Consider the following 16,278-nt stretch of genomic DNA (forward strand, 5'->3'; position numbering starts at 1 on the left):
CGAGATTCACGGCAGCACGGGACCAGGCACTCGCCTACAGCCACTCGCAGCCCAGTCATGTACTGCTGGCCCGCCTACCGATGCCTGTGTCTGAAAGGCCCCGGTCTCGGCACCAGTGGGGCCCAGGTACCCGCTGTCAAGTGCAGTCTTGGGAAATGCCACCAAGAGTGCAGGGAACGGCAGTGCCCTGTGCAGGCACATCGGTGCGCAGCTGGGTCCAGGACATGGCCACAGTGCCCTGCTTCACTCTGAAGGCCTCTGTTGGATGAAGGATGGACGCGGGGCATCAGTGTATTAAATAAGGATTTATTGGCGACGTGCCTGAAACACCTCGTTACACGTGTGCAGACACTAAACCTTTCACAAACGTGTCTCTGACATGCTCACGCTGTCACTTTCATTTTATTTTTATGGAAGCAAAATGTAACCTCTTGTTCTTTGGTACTGGCCAGCCTTCCTTCCACAGGCCACACCCCCGCCACGGTGCAGACCCAGGCTGCTAACCCCATGTTCCCGAAACATTCCAAGGTAATCTCTACAGAAGTAGATTGCCCAGTCTTCCTTCTGAAAAGTGGCTGGTGGGTTTGAACTGCCAGCCTTCTGGTTACCACTCAAATGCCTTAGGCACTACACCACCAGAGCTCCCCAAGAAGCTAGTGGTGACCCCAAACCAAGACTGGTGGAAATGCCAGTCAGAGATCTGGCTCTTCCAGAACACCAGGGTCCCGTGGACCAAACCTGAGGCGGACTTGGCTTTCTTCTGCAGACACTGCAGATTCATGTTCTGGAGTTCAGCCTTGCCCCAGGGCCTCACAGCATCTTCGGAGCACCCTACGGTGAGGGCAGTCTGGCACGGTGGCTACCGGGAGCCCAAGACCCAGGGCCAAAGTGCCGGGTGTGTGGTGCATCCATGGACAGGCCGGCCGGCCACACGCAAGCACCATACAGAACCCTCTTTACAGGACGTTTCGGGGAAGAAGCCTTGGTGTTGTAACAAAGATGTGCAGGGAGTGTCTTCTGGAAATCTGTAGTCATATAAGATATGCTTTCTCAGTTTAAAGAGCAAGGCACCACCTACTTGACACACAGTGTGTCTACAGGACACAGTGGTGCTGAAATGTATGCAGGTTCCCGGTCAGCCGTTCACGCGGCGTCAGTCCCACTGTGGAGGACATAGCACCGTCCGTTCAACGGGGTTTGTGCCTTGTGAGGGCTACTTTGTTATCTTTGGTAGGAAAAAAGCCTGCCTAGGTTTCTTCATTAAGAAAGCGTCACGTTAATTAGCAAAGAAAAAGCCGAGCTTGCATCACTGCCCTGACCTGACAGCCTGACGGTCCCCTCCATCTGGGCGGCCATGGGCACACGCTCCCAGAGGAGACAGACACGAGCCTGCTCCACCCCACAGTGGTCCCAAGATGCCCCTTCCCACTTTGTGGAAGGCCCGCAGCAGACAAGGAATCCCCATCAGGCTGTGGGGTCCCTGGGTCCCCATGATGCACACAGCAGCAGGAACTTGGTGCTTTGTCTGTGGTTGTGAAGGCAAAGAAAAGACAGTCGGTGTGAGGAATGCAGGTCACCGTGGAGCAGGACCCACATCCTGCCTCTGTTCTCTTCCCTGGCCGTTCATCCCGAACTGTCTAGACCTCAGGACCTGGCGGCTGGCAGCAAAGCACCCCAACGTGCGACGTCCCCAGGACACCTGAATCTGGGAGGGGAGAGGTCCAGAGAACGACTGTGGTCGTCGGTTCATGACAGCAGGTAGGGCCCACGTGTGGACACCCCCCACCGGCCCAGCAAGTGTCACCTGCCCCGGCCCTGAGGCTGAGCTGGTCCTCAGAGCTGTGTTCCTGGGCACGCGCCAGCCAGTGGGCACCTCGAAGGCCTCACACCCAGAACCCACTGGGGGCAGCTTTACCCTCGTCACTCGACTTTCCAGATGGCGATCCTGCCGTCCTCCCTGCCGGAGCCGCTCAGCACGTAGCGGTCTTCAGCCGAACAGAGCGTTGTCACTGTGTCCGTGTGGGCCACCAGCTCCTTGTCCACGGTCTCCCGCTCAGCATCAATCACGTAGATTTCCCCTTTGGGTTGTCCCTGCGACAGCCCCCTGCCCCCCACCCAGATCTGCCAGGGAGAGTCAGAGAAGGAGCTCCGTCAGCCACGCGGCCTGGGCAGCCTGCCCGGCTGGGACCTCGTCACATTCAGGCACACACGGAGACCCAGTGCCAAGCTCTGCCCATTCCCAACTCGGGACACGGGGGGAGCCTATGCGGGGCGGCAGAGGCCCCTCACGCCTCACCTGCCTTTTGACCCTGATCATGCAGCTGATCTCAACGCAGTCCGGCAGGGGAATCCTCTGGGGAGGCTGGGCGAGGTCCTGCAGGCTCCAGATGTACACCACACTGTACCCCGCAGGAGCAGCCCACAGCTGCTCCCGCTGAAATGGAGAGGGCATGACACATTGAGCGTCCGCGTGGGCCACCACTCAGCTACACCTCAGAGACCCTGCCGTGCCCAGCACTGCCCAGCCCAGCCCACACGGGACCCCGATGCACCCAGCACTGTGCCCAGGCCGGCTCATACGGGACCCCCAAGACACCCAGCACTGTGCCCAGCCCAGCCCACACGGGACCCCAATGCACCCAGCACTGTCCCCAGGCCGGCCCACACGGGACCCCCAAGACACCCAGCACCGTCCCCAGGCCGGCCCACACGGGACCCCGATGCACCCAGCACCGTCCCCAGGCCAGCCCACACGGGACCCCGATGCACCCAGCACCGTCCCCAGGCCGGCCCACACGGGACCCCGATGCACCCAGCACCGTCCCCAGGCCGGCCCGCACGGGACCCCGATGCACCCAGCACCGTCCCCAGGCCGGCCCGCACGGGACCCCGATGCACCCAGCACCGTCCCCAGGCCGGCCCACAGAGGCCACTGCTCAGCAGTACCTCAGGGACCACGCCGTGCCCCGGTCTCCACCCAGGTCAGTACCTCAGGGACCAGCTGGAAGCCCAGGATGGAGGTGCTCATACCCTGCAAACTCTCTTCGATTTTCAGTTCTTGACAAGGAAGCCCAGCGGTCGTCACCACCACGATGCTGTCACCTGTACCTGCAGGCAGAGGCAGACTGAGCAGCAGGCAGGTGGAGTCGAGACTCGCCAGATGAACAGCTGAGAAATGAGGAAGTGTGGCACACAGGCACTGTGCTGGGCACTGCCCACCCCTCCCACAGCTGGTTGGGGCAGTATTGGGCCACCCATGTCTTGAGCACAGGCCTGGCCAGAGTCCGGCCTTCTAGCCGCATTGGGACTGCTAGTGGGGCCCGCTTCCACTGGTGAAGCAGCAGCTGGAATCCACCTTCTTTCCTGAGGCTTTTGTTGCAGGTGGCGAGAAGACACAGCGGCTGTCTGAGTCCTTCCTGCAATGTGGCAGGTGTCCTGTTACTTGAAGCCACAGTGAACCCTAACCTTGCTGGTGATAGCAGTGAACAATGGAGCCGTGGGCCACGTGTCTGTGTTGGTTTGAGGGCTTCTCTGGGCCTGTAGCTATCATTCAGTACAGGGAAGTGTCTTTCCACACACTAGCAGTGTCTCCACACCGTAAACCAGCCCTGGCTGACGGCGGCCCCCGTGTTGCAGGGAACTGTGTCTGTGGGAATTTCAGTGGCAGCGTTTGTGGAAGCAGACAGCCAGGCTTTGCCCGGAGGCACCACGGGCGGACTGCAGCCTCTCAGTCAGCAGTTGGCTGTGTTCACCCAGGGACCTCATAAGAGCCATACCCAGAGAGCCCACTGCCATGGAGTCAATTCCAACTCATGGTGCCCCTAGAGGACACAGCGGAACTGCCCTCCCACCTCCTCCCCATAGTTCCCTCTTCCCTGTGTCCTTCCCTCCATGCACTCCTGCCCCCTGAGCTGTCTCCCTGTGAATACACAGCCCTTCTTTCTCCCATGATTGTTGTCTCCAAGGAGTCTATCTAACTAATGTAAATGTTCAGCTCATATGCCTGTCTTTTGTTTGGCTGGAAGCCACAGGAGTGGGTTCAATTCCAGACCTGAAGGGCAGCTAGCGGCCATAGTCTCAGGGGTTGCACCAGGCTCTATCAGACCAGCAAACCTGGTCCGCCCCTCCCCTTTTTTAAATGATTTTGAGTTTTGTTCCACATTGTTCTCCCAGTCTACCCAGGCTCTCCTACATAGACCCCCTCTGAGTGGTTGACAGTGGTAGCTGGGCACCATCTAGTTCTTCTGGTCTCAGAGTCATACAGGCTGAGGATCACATGGTGTGCCAGTCCCTTGGACTAATTATTTCCAAGTGTCTTTGGTTTTCTTCATTCTTCTTTGCTCTGGATGAGGAGAGACCCATTGTTGCATCTAGATGGCTGCTTGCAAGCTTTTAAGATCCCAGTCACTACTCACCAAAGTAGAAGGTGGAACAATGTTTTGTGTAGTATGTTATGCCAACTGAGCTTGATGTTCCCTGCAAGTATGGTCCCGAGCCGCCAGGTCCAACTACTCACTTCCTCTGGATAGCTGGGCCAAGAAGTGACTACAACCTTGTCCCTTGTCAGCTTCTAGCAGCACTTTTGACAACCACCAGAAGAAACAGCCAAAATCTCCATCAGCAGATGAACAGTTAAACAAGGGCACGCCCACATGACGCAGTATTCCTAGGCAGTAAGAAGGAAGCGAGTACTGATTCATGCCGCAACCTTGACGACATGACTGTGGTGGTTAAGGTCATGTGTCAACCTGGCTGGGCCTGGGTGAGCGGCTGGGCAGCTGGAGGTAGTGACTCCCCTTGATGAGGCTGGTCATCAACTCCATGGTGGAACCTACTGGAGCAGCTGAGTGGCTGCCTTAGGGCTACGGTCTGCCTCCAGTGTATAAGGAGAAGCTTTGAGAACGGCCTTGAGCTTTGGGGCACATCTGGATCCTGCATTTGGCTGAATTGTTCAGCAGCCTGCCATGTTGTCTGCCCATCTTGGGACTCTTAATGGACTTGAATCAATGGCCTGCCGTGTGATTTGTTAATATCGAGACTGTGCCTTTTTACTTGTTGACCTTGAGTTTGTCAGCCTCAGCAGCCAGCAGCGAGTGGAGAAAGCCTCCAGTGGGCCAGGAGCAACAGGGAGAACTGAAACCCAAGGTCGAGGGGCTTTCAACAGCCCCTAAAGCTTGGCACTTTGAACTCGGACTTCCAGCCTCCCAAACTGTAAGAGAACCAACTCCTGTTTGCTAAAGCCATCCCATCTGTGGTATGTTTGTTAGAGCAGCACTAGGGCCAAAACAATGATGTCAAGTGAAAAGCCAGGCACAAAGAACCACAAAGTGCACAACCACGCTTGTGTGGACCAGGCGGAGCCCTGGATTCACAGACCACAGGCAAGGCCGAGTGACAGACAACGTAAGTGGGTGCAGGGACTTGCTCTGAGGTAATTAAAATGTGCTCATGTTGACTGTGGTGATGGCAGACAGACTCAACGCCACTGAACTGTGGCCTTTAAACCGTGGTGTGTGAATTACACTGCAATAAAGCGGTCAACGGAAACCTGCACCGACATGCCAACAAGAAGGCAGAGATCAGAAAGCTTGGTTGTATTTTTTTTTTGAAAAGCCAAGTTCCAACTATAGCTGTTTACAGAAGAAATAATATTTAAGTAACTTGAATTTTGGTATAATTTCTGACAGAACAATTGCAAGAACATCGTGACCCACTGGTGCTACCATCTGTTCCTTCTGTCTGTCTGTCTGTACGACTTTTTGCTAAACTACCTGAGAGAAAATTGCAAATGTCATGCCCATGTCCCGCTGAGTTCTGGTGTGCATCTCCTATAAGCCAGGGTGTTTTCTTACATCGCTACAATCCCAGTAACAGAGCCAAGACATGGAACACTGGTAAAATACTGATGCCATCTGTCATCTAAGATCTCTGACCACACCAGCTGCAGGGGCCCTAACAGTGTCCCTTCCCAGCTGTCCTCTCTGCCTGGGATCCCACCCATGAGCTCACATTTCATTCAGCTGTCACTGACAGACACACGGTGATGACAAAGACAGGGTGGCAAGAATACACTGTGCAGACACAAGCCACAGGACACTGTTGTGATGATGTTGACCCCAGAGCAAAGAGACGAAGGAGCGTTAGCCTGGAGAGACTGCATGACCATCAGCTGAAGAGACTGGAAAAAGACGAGCAGATGTGACCCAAAGAGAGGATTAAGGGAAACAGTGAAGACAGAGGTCAGTGAAACGGAGCCAGGCCCAGGAGAAACCGGCAAACCCAAGGTTCCCTTGAAAAGATTCAATAGAATCGACGAACGTTCAGCAAGACTGAGACAGAACACACATTGCCGTCATCGGAGATGAAAGAGGAGACATCACTACAGATCTGCAGACAGCAAAGGGCTCAAAGTACAACTGGGTGTCAGCAAATTTGACATCTTACATTAAATGCCCTGAGACACACAACATTCTGAAATTGACACAGAACTATTAAAGATATGTCTAGTCCTCTGTGAAGTTGAAATGCACATACATCTTCCCACGAAGACAACTCCAGAACCAGATGGCCTCCCACTGAACTGCATCAAATGCCCACAGCACAAAACAGTTCTTCACATGCTCCCACAGTCGGCCTGCCCCACAGGCTGTAGTCTTTGTGGGGGCAGGCCACCAGGTCTTTCTCCCCAGAGCAGCTTGTGGGTTCAGACCTGAGAAAGTTCAATACCGTCTGTGGCTTCAGTCTCCCAGGACACCAGGAATGGGGGATCCTCCTGTATCAAAGCAAGCTGTCCCCATCTGTCTTGTGCATTTCAGCGTATACAAAATGTCTTCAGTTGGACACTGTATTCACACCCATGACCCAAGCTATCTGGCACAGTCCTGGGATGACTCCAAAGTGTGGACCACGTCAGCTGAGATGTTCAGGACCGGAGCAGTGACCAGGCAGAGTGCCTGTGTCTCCGCCACACCTAGGTCCCCAGCCAGGGCCTTAGACATACTTCAGTGTGTGCAGGGACAGCAGGGGGGACACGCCTCACCCAGTCCCCAGTGTGAGTGGCAGGGCTCCAGGGCAATGATGCCTTAGGAGACATCTGAGCCAGGTTTACCCCCAGGGAAGGGCGCCCTAGCACATGCAAGGTGGCGAGAAGGAGCAGGGGCCCTGCATGAGCCACAAATTTGAGCACCAGAAGCGTGCCAGGGACAGAAAAGGAACCGGAGTTTCACAATAGGAGCCGGGACTGTGTACGACTGAGGACAGCAGGCTTTCAGTGCTCATTCAGCATAATGAGTGGACTCTGTCCCCAAGAAGGACATGTTCACATCCCAGCCCTGTGCCAGAGGACAGGCCCTTGTTCAGGGAAATCGGGTTTTCTCTGAGGATGCTATCTGTTAAGTGATATCAGATATGATGGTCCCAGGCCCAGTGCCCTTTGAGCCATGAGGGCACCATCTGAGGGCCCGTATAGAAGCCAGGGAACACCCAGGGGCAGCCTGAGAACATAACCCTGGACACAGCCCAACAGGCCTCCCAGCGGCCAGACAGGGAGACAGGAAAGCCACCTGCCTCACAGTGGGTCCGTCACGGACACTGAGCCGCTCACCCTCAGTGAGGAGCCAGCCTGTGCCCCACAGACAGTAAAGCCAGCCGCCCTGTGGCGTTTTGTCTCAGCGGCCCTGGGCCACCGAGACATGGAGGCTTCTCTCCCTCAGCAGGGAGCCAGGCCACCCCCTGCTGTGGCCAGGAGAGGCCAGGGACTTACAGCACCACAGGCGGCCTCGGTGGAGTCTGGCGGACGTCAGGGTTCGGCCCGGCAGCTGGAATCTGCTGGTGATACGCAGCGTGCTCACGTCCCACGCCAACACCGTCCCGTCCTGGCTACACGAGTACACCACACTGGAGGTGTGAGCACACACACACAGTTAACTGTGGCCCGAGACAACATGGTGACATTTAATCCAGGAGAGTGCGTGGAGGTGAACCACATGGAGGCCCCATTAATGGAGGAGAGCAGGCCTTCACTGCAGGGAGACAGGTGTGTCACCAGAGGGCGGGCCTGCAGGGTGCTGGATGTGCCTCATGGACCCAGCGTGGAAGCTGGACCCGGGGCGTGACCCAGGCAGGACGGGACTGGGGGTGGGAACCCAGGAAGGGCAAGCACAGCTCTATCAGGGAGTGTTCCCATCAGTGGGCAGTGCCCACAGTTCACGTGCTCAGCAGCTGACAGAAAGGGTGAGTTCAAGGCGCCCAGAGCTGCCTTGGAAGGAAGCCCTGGGAATATGCCTCTGAAGAGCCAGCCCCGAGAGGCTCACGGAGCCCAGCTCCCAACACGGGGTCACCACGGGCCAGGGTGCGCTCCACCGCAGCCGCTTTAGTTCTCGCCTTTGGGGGACCCTCCAGCCCGCTGGCCTGTGTCATGGGGCAAGGCTGGAGAGCCCGGCTTAGTGCCTTCAGAACGGCTGTCGAAAGGAATGGGATTCAAAACCACAACCTGCAGGAAGTGTAGGAGAGAGGCAGCGCTAACAGAGCTTTCCAGCGCTGACTACGGCAGCCTGCGGGGAGGGGCGTGTCCTGTGGCCAGTTTGCAGGCTGCTGGCTCACGGGCGGGGTGGGCAGGGCAGGAGGGAGCCCAGCAGCCTGACAGAAACGGGGCCAGCGTGACCAGTCGGCTCTCACACCAACCAGATTGCTGACGCCACTGGAAAAACAACACAACAGTCCACCTCTCCCCTGGAGGGGCCAAGCCCTTTAGTGACAGGCCCCCACCTGTCACGTCCACAGTGAAGGCCGAGCCCGCCCCAGAGCTGGGCCTACAGGGCGGCAGTCGGTGCACAGGAGCGGACCACACGCACCACTGGCATCTGTGAGCCCAGCCCCACAGCCTCGCCGTGCGAGGGCCCACCGGGTACCTGGGAGCCTTGCCTCCGTCCTGTGCCATGAGGTCCACGACACTGGCGCGGTGGTCTGTCAGCTGCTTGTTGCAGGACATGCTGTGGGCGTTGATGATGTAGATGACGGAGTCCTCGGAGCCAATCCACACCTGGCTCTGCTCGGCCATCACCATGCAGTTCTAGCGGAGGCCAGAGAAACGTCAGAACGTGTTAACAACGGGCAACGCTTGGGGGCTGGAGAGAGAGGTCCCAGAGCTCGGTGCAGCAGAGCCAAGAGCCAGTGCACATTCCTGAGTTCCTGCAACCGGAAATGAAGGGCATTGCTATAAAGCCACACAGATAAATACAGGTGCCTTGGGCTTTGTGTCTCAGGACACACGTGTCGGAGCGTGTACGCTGCGTCACCCTCACCTAACGCCCCGAGCTGGCGTCGGCCAAAGGCAGCCAGCCACCTCATTTCCTGTTAGGATCATCTTCCTGTCTCCGTCCAGGACAGACGCAACCTTTTACTGATGCGAGTGGAAACGTCTCAGGGCTTCAGATACAGCTTGATCTCAGAGAGTGAGGGTCGGATGAACACTGGAGAGGTATGAAAGCCAGAACCTGTGTGAGGTAGGAACCTGCAGACAAGGAAACTCAAGTACTTCCCACTAACGGAAAGGGGGTCAGACTGTGGCCAGGAAAGGCGGACAACTCGCGAGACCGGGAAGAACCAGGCCATCCGTTGAGCGCCGGCCCCCACGGGTTTCCCTGTAATACGAGGGAAGTCATTTCTCATGGTGGCTAATTGCTACTTATCTTTAGGTCAGGAAGAAAATTTTGTGAAAATTGATCAGTTTGATTTTACCAAAAATTATCCCCATAATTTAGAAAAGGGTGGTGAGTTGCTAATTTCAGAATTACTCATTTTAAAAGCCCCAGTGATAACACACATTAATCTACAGGTAGATAGGTGGGTAGACAGGCTGAATGATCAGGTGTGTCTAGGCCAAAGGGAATCACCCATGACCACAGGTAAGGTGGGCATACGAGATTGCTACATACATGTTTGTATGTGCTGTAAAAAGGTCCATGTAACTAGAACTAACAAAAACCTCAAAAAAACACTCACTGCCGTCAAGTCAAACCCGACTCATAGCAACCCCTCCTTACGGAAGTAGATTGCCCAACCTTCCTTCCAAGGAGTGGCTGGTGGGTTTGAACCACCAGCCTTTTGGTTAGCAGTCAAGTGCCGCAGGCACTACACCACCAGAGCTCCTTTAAATTTAGACTAAGAACTAAATGTGTCCTTCTTGGGTATTTGGGGGCTGGTTGAAAGGAGGTGTCACCGGCCTTATGTGAATGCTCTGATCAACTGTATCACGGGCTGTGAACCTGTCACTGGAGAGTCATTATTTGAATAAATGGGGAAAAGATTTCACTGTTTCTAACTGTCTTGCTGACGGGTAAAGTTGGCCCCAGGCATTTAAGAGGGATTCCCTACCCCACCACAGCCACACGTATCTGATTCACAGCCTCTGTTTCACAGCAGTGTGGAAAAGCATGCCGTGTCCCTAATGTCACAGTATTTTTAGGTGACATAACAGAGCCATTGAAATGGATAGATCCTTGACTGGATTGACAAAAAAAAGACACTGATCACCAAATTAACAAATGAAGGAGGGGCCATCACACCCCACACAAATAGACTATGACTGAAGATGATGAACAACTTCCCGGGTAACCTAGATGAAATGGACACATTCGCACAAGCACACGGGCCAGTCGGACCGCCTCCAGAGGAAACAAAACGTCTCCACAGACCTGTAAGGAGTGAAGAGGCTGAACCAGTGCCCAAAAGCTCCCAACCCAAAAAAGTCCTGGCCCAGATGGCTTCACCGGGGCGTTCTAGCAAACAGTCGGAGAACGGACACCGTAAGATTCTTAGAGCAAGCAAGGTGACACCGTCAGGCCTGGCTTTCAGCAGTAGATTCTCGAACAACACAAACACAGACGGCAAAAGACAAAGTAAATACATGAGATCTCATAAAAATTAAAAACTGGTTCATCAAAAGAGATTAGATTACAAAAAAAAAGTGAAATGGCAAGCTATGAACTGAGAGGCTATCTTCAGAAACCATAATTCATCCATAACTCTTTACTGAATTCACAGGAATCTAATCCTTAAAATGTATTCAAAGACTTCAGGAACTTAATAACAAGAAGACAGATAACCCAATCAAAACGGTCAAAGGACTTGAGTAGTTATTTCACCAAAGGGGACATTCAGTGACCACCAGACATATGAGAAGATGCTTAGCATCATTAGCCAGGAGAGACGCAAATCACAATCACAGTTGGACACCATTCACTCCCACCAGGATGGCTAAAATTAAAAACAGAAAGTAACAAGTGTCGGGGAGGAGGTGGGAAGACTGGAGCCCTTACTCATTGCTGACGGGAATACAAGATGGCACAGCTGCCGTGGAAGATAGTGTCGCAGGGTCTCCAAAAACTGAAAACAGAAACTACCATGTGGGCCAGCAATTCCACTCCTAGCTACATACCCAAAAACCTGAAAGCAGAGCCTCCAGGAGACTCGGACACACGTTCACTGCACCGCTCTTCACAGCCCAGCAATGGGAAGAACCTAATGCCCAAACAGATAAACAAAGTGTGGTCCATCCACACAACAGAACACAACCCACCAGTAGAGGAAGTTGAGTCTTGATGTGTACCACAGTAGGATGGAGCCTGAAGACATGCTGAGCGGAACGAGCCAATCACAAAGGGACAAATGCTGTCTGACCTCACTTACATGAGAAGGCAAATGTTTAGAGACCAAAGTTAATTAGTGGTTGCCAGGGCTGGAAGGAGGGGGCAAGGAGGACTAATGGTGATGAAAAAACCACAGTGATGAAGGGTTGGGTGGCACAGCTGATGACTGGAATTGTGGTCAGTAAGTTGTACACCTTTGAAAAGTTGAATTGGCAGGAGTCGTATGGTAGACATATTGATGGTAACAACCAAAAAAAAAAAAGTTGCTGCCTAAGCTGCCATGTACAATAACCAAACACCTCATGGGATTTGCTTTCTTGGTTTGGAGCTTTAGGGTCATGGTTTCATGGGACATCCCAGTTAACTGGCCTAATAATGTGGGTCTTAAAAGCTTGCAAGCAGCCACCCAAGGCTTGGCAGCTGGTCACTGTTTGCCTGGAGCAATGGAGGAAGAAGGAGGGTCACGAATAGGAAGAGGAGGTGGATGTGTGGCTAACCTTGAGACCACAAGAACTGGGTGGTGCCCAGCTACCAGTACTGGGCATTTTGATCAAGGATTCCACAGAAGAATCTTGATTAAAAGGGAAACAAAAATACAGAACAGAATTTCAAATTCTCGTGGACTTTCTGGAGCCACAGAGGGGGGCTGAGCCCCTGAAACTCCTGGCCTGAGATAATCCTTACACCTTAAACCAAAAACATCTCCTGAAGTCTTCTTAAAACCAAACACTAGTTGAGCTTAACTAGTTCAAAGGCCTGCCTTGAGCACTGCGCTTTTTAAGAACTGTCTGCATGCGACCAAACTGACAGCAGCACCTTGAAAGAAGGGGACGTGGAGTTTACGTTAACGGAGAGGAATGACTCAGACGGGGGGAGGACGGCTGCCCAGCTCGCAGAATCGAATCCCCGTCACGGAATCACACGCGTAGGAACTGCTGAACTGTGTGTTTTGTTGTGTGTGTTCTTAACAACAAAAACTAAGAGGAGAAGCAGAGCCAATGAGAAAAGGCCACACAGAGTAACGCCTAAAACTTTGAGTGTAAACTCCCTCTGGCCGATGCTTTCACATTAAACGTGAAAACATCGTTAGCTATATCTGGTGACAGGCAGTGCAGCACAGGGCTCGCCCAGGTCGGACCCTGGGACGGTGGCTTCTCCCTGCATGGGTGCTGAGCAGGGCAAAGCCCACTGGCCAGGCGAGCACAGATGTGACAGTAACGCTGGAGTCACGGAGTCAGACGCCAAAGGAGGAGGACATAGAGGCAACGGGAAATCTGAAGAGAGCAGCTGACTAAAAACAGGCATCACCTTTTACCAGCACTAACCAGCCAGTTTGGTTTTTCTCTGAGTTAACGAAGAAGGGAGGGAGGGGACAGACGAGGGAGAGGATGGAACACACGCTAATTGAAGGAGTGAGGAGAGCCATGTGCAGAAACCGCGTGCTGCTGTGGGCGCCGTGTGTCCCGCTGTGTGCGCTGGCAGGCTCACTTTGCAGAAGTCACAGCGTGCTCTGGGGGCTCTGGACGTGGAGGGCCGGGCGGCCCCCTGGGCACTCACCAGTTTCGAAGCACCCACGCGGAAGCAGTGCTGGTGAATGGTCCACGAGGAGGCGTCGAACACGGTCACCTTGGCCTCGCGTAAAGCACACCATAATTTGGGGCGAGCATCTGCCACTTTCTCTGCTGGGTCCAGATGCCCTGAAGAAGAAAGCAACCCAAAAACGTTTGAAGGGGAACCTTTCTGCTTGTCAGTGGGCTGAGGCGCAGGGACTGGGTGCTACTCAGCATCAGGCCCCGTGTCAGGTGCTGGAGACACGTGTGGACAGAACCAGACCCCGGCCTGCCACCATGGTGCTCCCAGTCGGTCCCTGAGCTGCCTCAGTCACACAGCCACTCAGACAGACCCAGAAGCAGCCATGACAACACAGACCCGGGCCTGGATTCGCTTGCTTTGAGGCAGCCCAAAGCTCTGTCTTCCAAATGGACCATTCAGTCCATTCATCGAGCTCATTATGGGACTGTCTGGGCCGGAATCCACTTCTCTCCATCCAGCCAGTTGCCTTGAGTTACCTAGTCCCTCCCGATCGGAAGTTCAGAGGCCAGTTTTCAGGACAAATAGGAAGGCAGTCACTTGCATCTGCTTATTCAGATGCCATGATGCAGAAAAATCTTGGTCTGTGATGTTAAGAAATACAGTGAACTACTGTGAACAATGGCCTCTTCTGCCAGGAGACCAGAGCTGGATGGTGCTCGGCCACCATTACTGAACATTTTGATCACAGATTGTATAGAAGAATCCTGATCAAAAGGGGGGAAATATAGGACAGAATTTCAAATTCTCATGGACTCTAGACTTTCCGGAGCCACAGAGGCTGGCTGAACCCCTGAAACTGTTACCCCAAGATAATCTTGAAACCTTAAACCAAAAATACCTCCTGAAGTCCTCTTAAAACTGGACAGCAATTCAGCTTCATTAGTGAAGGAGGCCTGCCTTGAGCCTTGTGTGCTCTGAAGACCTGTCTGCATGGGATCCAGCTGACAACAGCAGCTTGAAAGACTGGACGGCACCCCAGGGGGCAGCGAGTGCGTGTCGGGGGGAGGAACAAGTCAGCAAAGGAGGTGAGCCTGGGTGCACGCCTCAGGATGTTGTCCGTGCCACTGAACGTGGGGGAAGGGCCCAGTTGGTCTGTGTTCTGTTGCACACATTCTCAGCAGAATGAATACATTTTCGAAAAGAATTTAAAAACCTAATCCCCTAAAAAAGCAAGCAATCTAGGGAAGCAAGCCCAGAGCCTTGTTAGGGCCCTCGGGGAAGTGTCCAGTGACCACACCCTCGCCTCACCCCAAACTGATGTCCTGCTTTGCTGGATTTCTTGTGTTCAGTGAACAGAGCCAAACTCTTACAGGCAGATAGTCTCCCTACAGAGCCTTTCTCTTTCTGCCTGGAGTGCAAACCTCCATGTCTGCAACTTGTCAGACAACAGGAAAGTCACAACACACGAAGAGGGCAGGAGAGAAGAGAGTTCATTGCTGATGCAAAACCAAACCACCCCCATTGCTGTGGAGTCGACTTGGACCCACAGCACCCCCGGAGGGCAGAGTGGAACTGCCCACAGAGTTTCCAAGGTAAAAAACCTTTATGTAAGCAGACGGCCTCATCTTTCTCCCACCAAGTGGCTGGTGGGCTCGAAGCGATGACCTTTGAGTTAGCCAATGAGTGCTTTCACCGCTGCGTCACCAGGGCTCCTTTCATCAGTCATACCAAACAAGCTTACTGCTAATTAGTTGGGAAACAGATGAAGTGTAAACCAAGTCACTGCACTTGAAATTCTTTTCCTGTCTAGAATTAAGTGCCACTGTTTTCCTTCAGGATCAAACCTTCGGTGGGACCCCCGGCCACAGTAGTGCACCAGTCAGAAGTAGAGTGTTTTCGCCAGTTACCAACGTCCAGCACAGCAGGGACCTTTGTTGGCACTTAGTCACCATGCACATGGATTTCTCTCTCCTCCCATCACCCTAACTTGTAGGAGCTAGAAAACTTCAGTACAGGAGGGAGAATGCCCAGCCACACAGAGCAGACCAGGCCCCATGGGTGTCTGCGGTTCCTGAGAAAACACATTTGAGGGAAACAGTTCCACCCCAGGGACAACAGGATGGGGCTGGACAACGTCACCGTGAAATCCTGTGAGTGTGCGCGCTTCACAAACTGGAAAGTGCGGTGCAAACCTGAGGGGTGGAAGTTACAGGCCGAAGCCATTCCGCATGACCAGCGGCAGCAAACACTGCCAGGTGGGTGGGAAGGTCAGGTGGGGGCAGGAGAACAGGATTGTACCCAAAACCGAGGACAGATGGGGCTGGAGACAGTCTTACACATGCACCTGTGCCACAAACATAGCCACATACAGCACAGAAGTGACAGGGCCGTGGTTGGAGTAACTTCTCGGAGACAACCCAACACCTTGAGAGGGAGAGTCACCAGGCTTAGGAGCGTTGTCTCGGGAGACATCAGGCTCAAGTGCCATAGCACAGGACATAAAAATCTCGTTCTACATCCTACCTCAGTGACTAGCGACTAGGGTCTTAAAAGCTTTCAAGCTGCCATCTAAGATGGAACTACTGGTCTCCTCTCATCTGGAGCAAAGAAGAGTGAAGAAAATCAAGATCACTTGGAAACAGTCCAAGGAAAGTGGGCCATGAAGACCCCAGCCTTCATGACCCAAGAGCAGACCTAGCTGGTGCCCGGCTACGATGCCAACCACTCAGAAAGGTATCAAAACGAGATTCTGGATAGAGTGGGAGGAGAAGTGTAGAACAAAATTCAAAAACACAAGAATGACCAGAATTACTGGTTGGCTAGAGCCTGGTGGAACCCCCGAGACTACGGCCCCGAGTTACCCTGCAGGCCTAGAGGTGGACTCACTTCCATGGCTTGGCTCTGAGCCCAACAGTACAAAGACCTACATGCAGGACACCTGCCCCGGGGAGATGCAGCCCTGAGCTCAACCAGCCATGAGACACCAGAGGGGCAGCCAGTAGTGTAGAGAGGAGGGCACAGGGACCGGGTGTCACGGGGAGGGGGGGGCACAGGGACCGGGTGTCACAGGGAGGGGGCAGGGCACAGGGACGGGGTG

The 16,278-nt window shown here is 54.0% G+C and overlaps 1 protein-coding gene across 1 annotated transcript in view; it reads right to left on the reverse strand.

Annotated features, from left to right (window-relative positions):
* Nucleotides 1-1,920: 1,920 nt before the first annotated feature.
* Nucleotides 1,921-16,278, reverse strand: part of DENND3 (DENN domain containing 3) — a 65,575-nt gene continuing 51,217 nt past the window's right edge. Inside the window, exons 20-25 of the mRNA XM_007940567.1 lie at nt 13,206-13,345; nt 8,910-9,070; nt 7,763-7,896; nt 2,990-3,108; nt 2,297-2,434; nt 1,921-2,121 (exon numbers count right to left, since the gene is read on the reverse strand). Coding sequence (XP_007938758.1) covers nt 1,921-2,121; nt 2,297-2,434; nt 2,990-3,108; nt 7,763-7,896; nt 8,910-9,070; nt 13,206-13,345 — 893 coding nt within the window. The remainder of the gene's footprint in view (nt 2,122-2,296; nt 2,435-2,989; nt 3,109-7,762; nt 7,897-8,909; nt 9,071-13,205; nt 13,346-16,278) is intronic.

The sequence above is a fragment of the Orycteropus afer genome, unplaced genomic scaffold (assembly GCF_000298275.1).
Source record: "Orycteropus afer afer isolate SDZICR_OR568_19922 unplaced genomic scaffold, OryAfe1.0 scaffold00069, whole genome shotgun sequence".
Lineage (NCBI taxonomy): Eukaryota > Metazoa > Chordata > Mammalia > Tubulidentata > Orycteropodidae > Orycteropus > Orycteropus afer.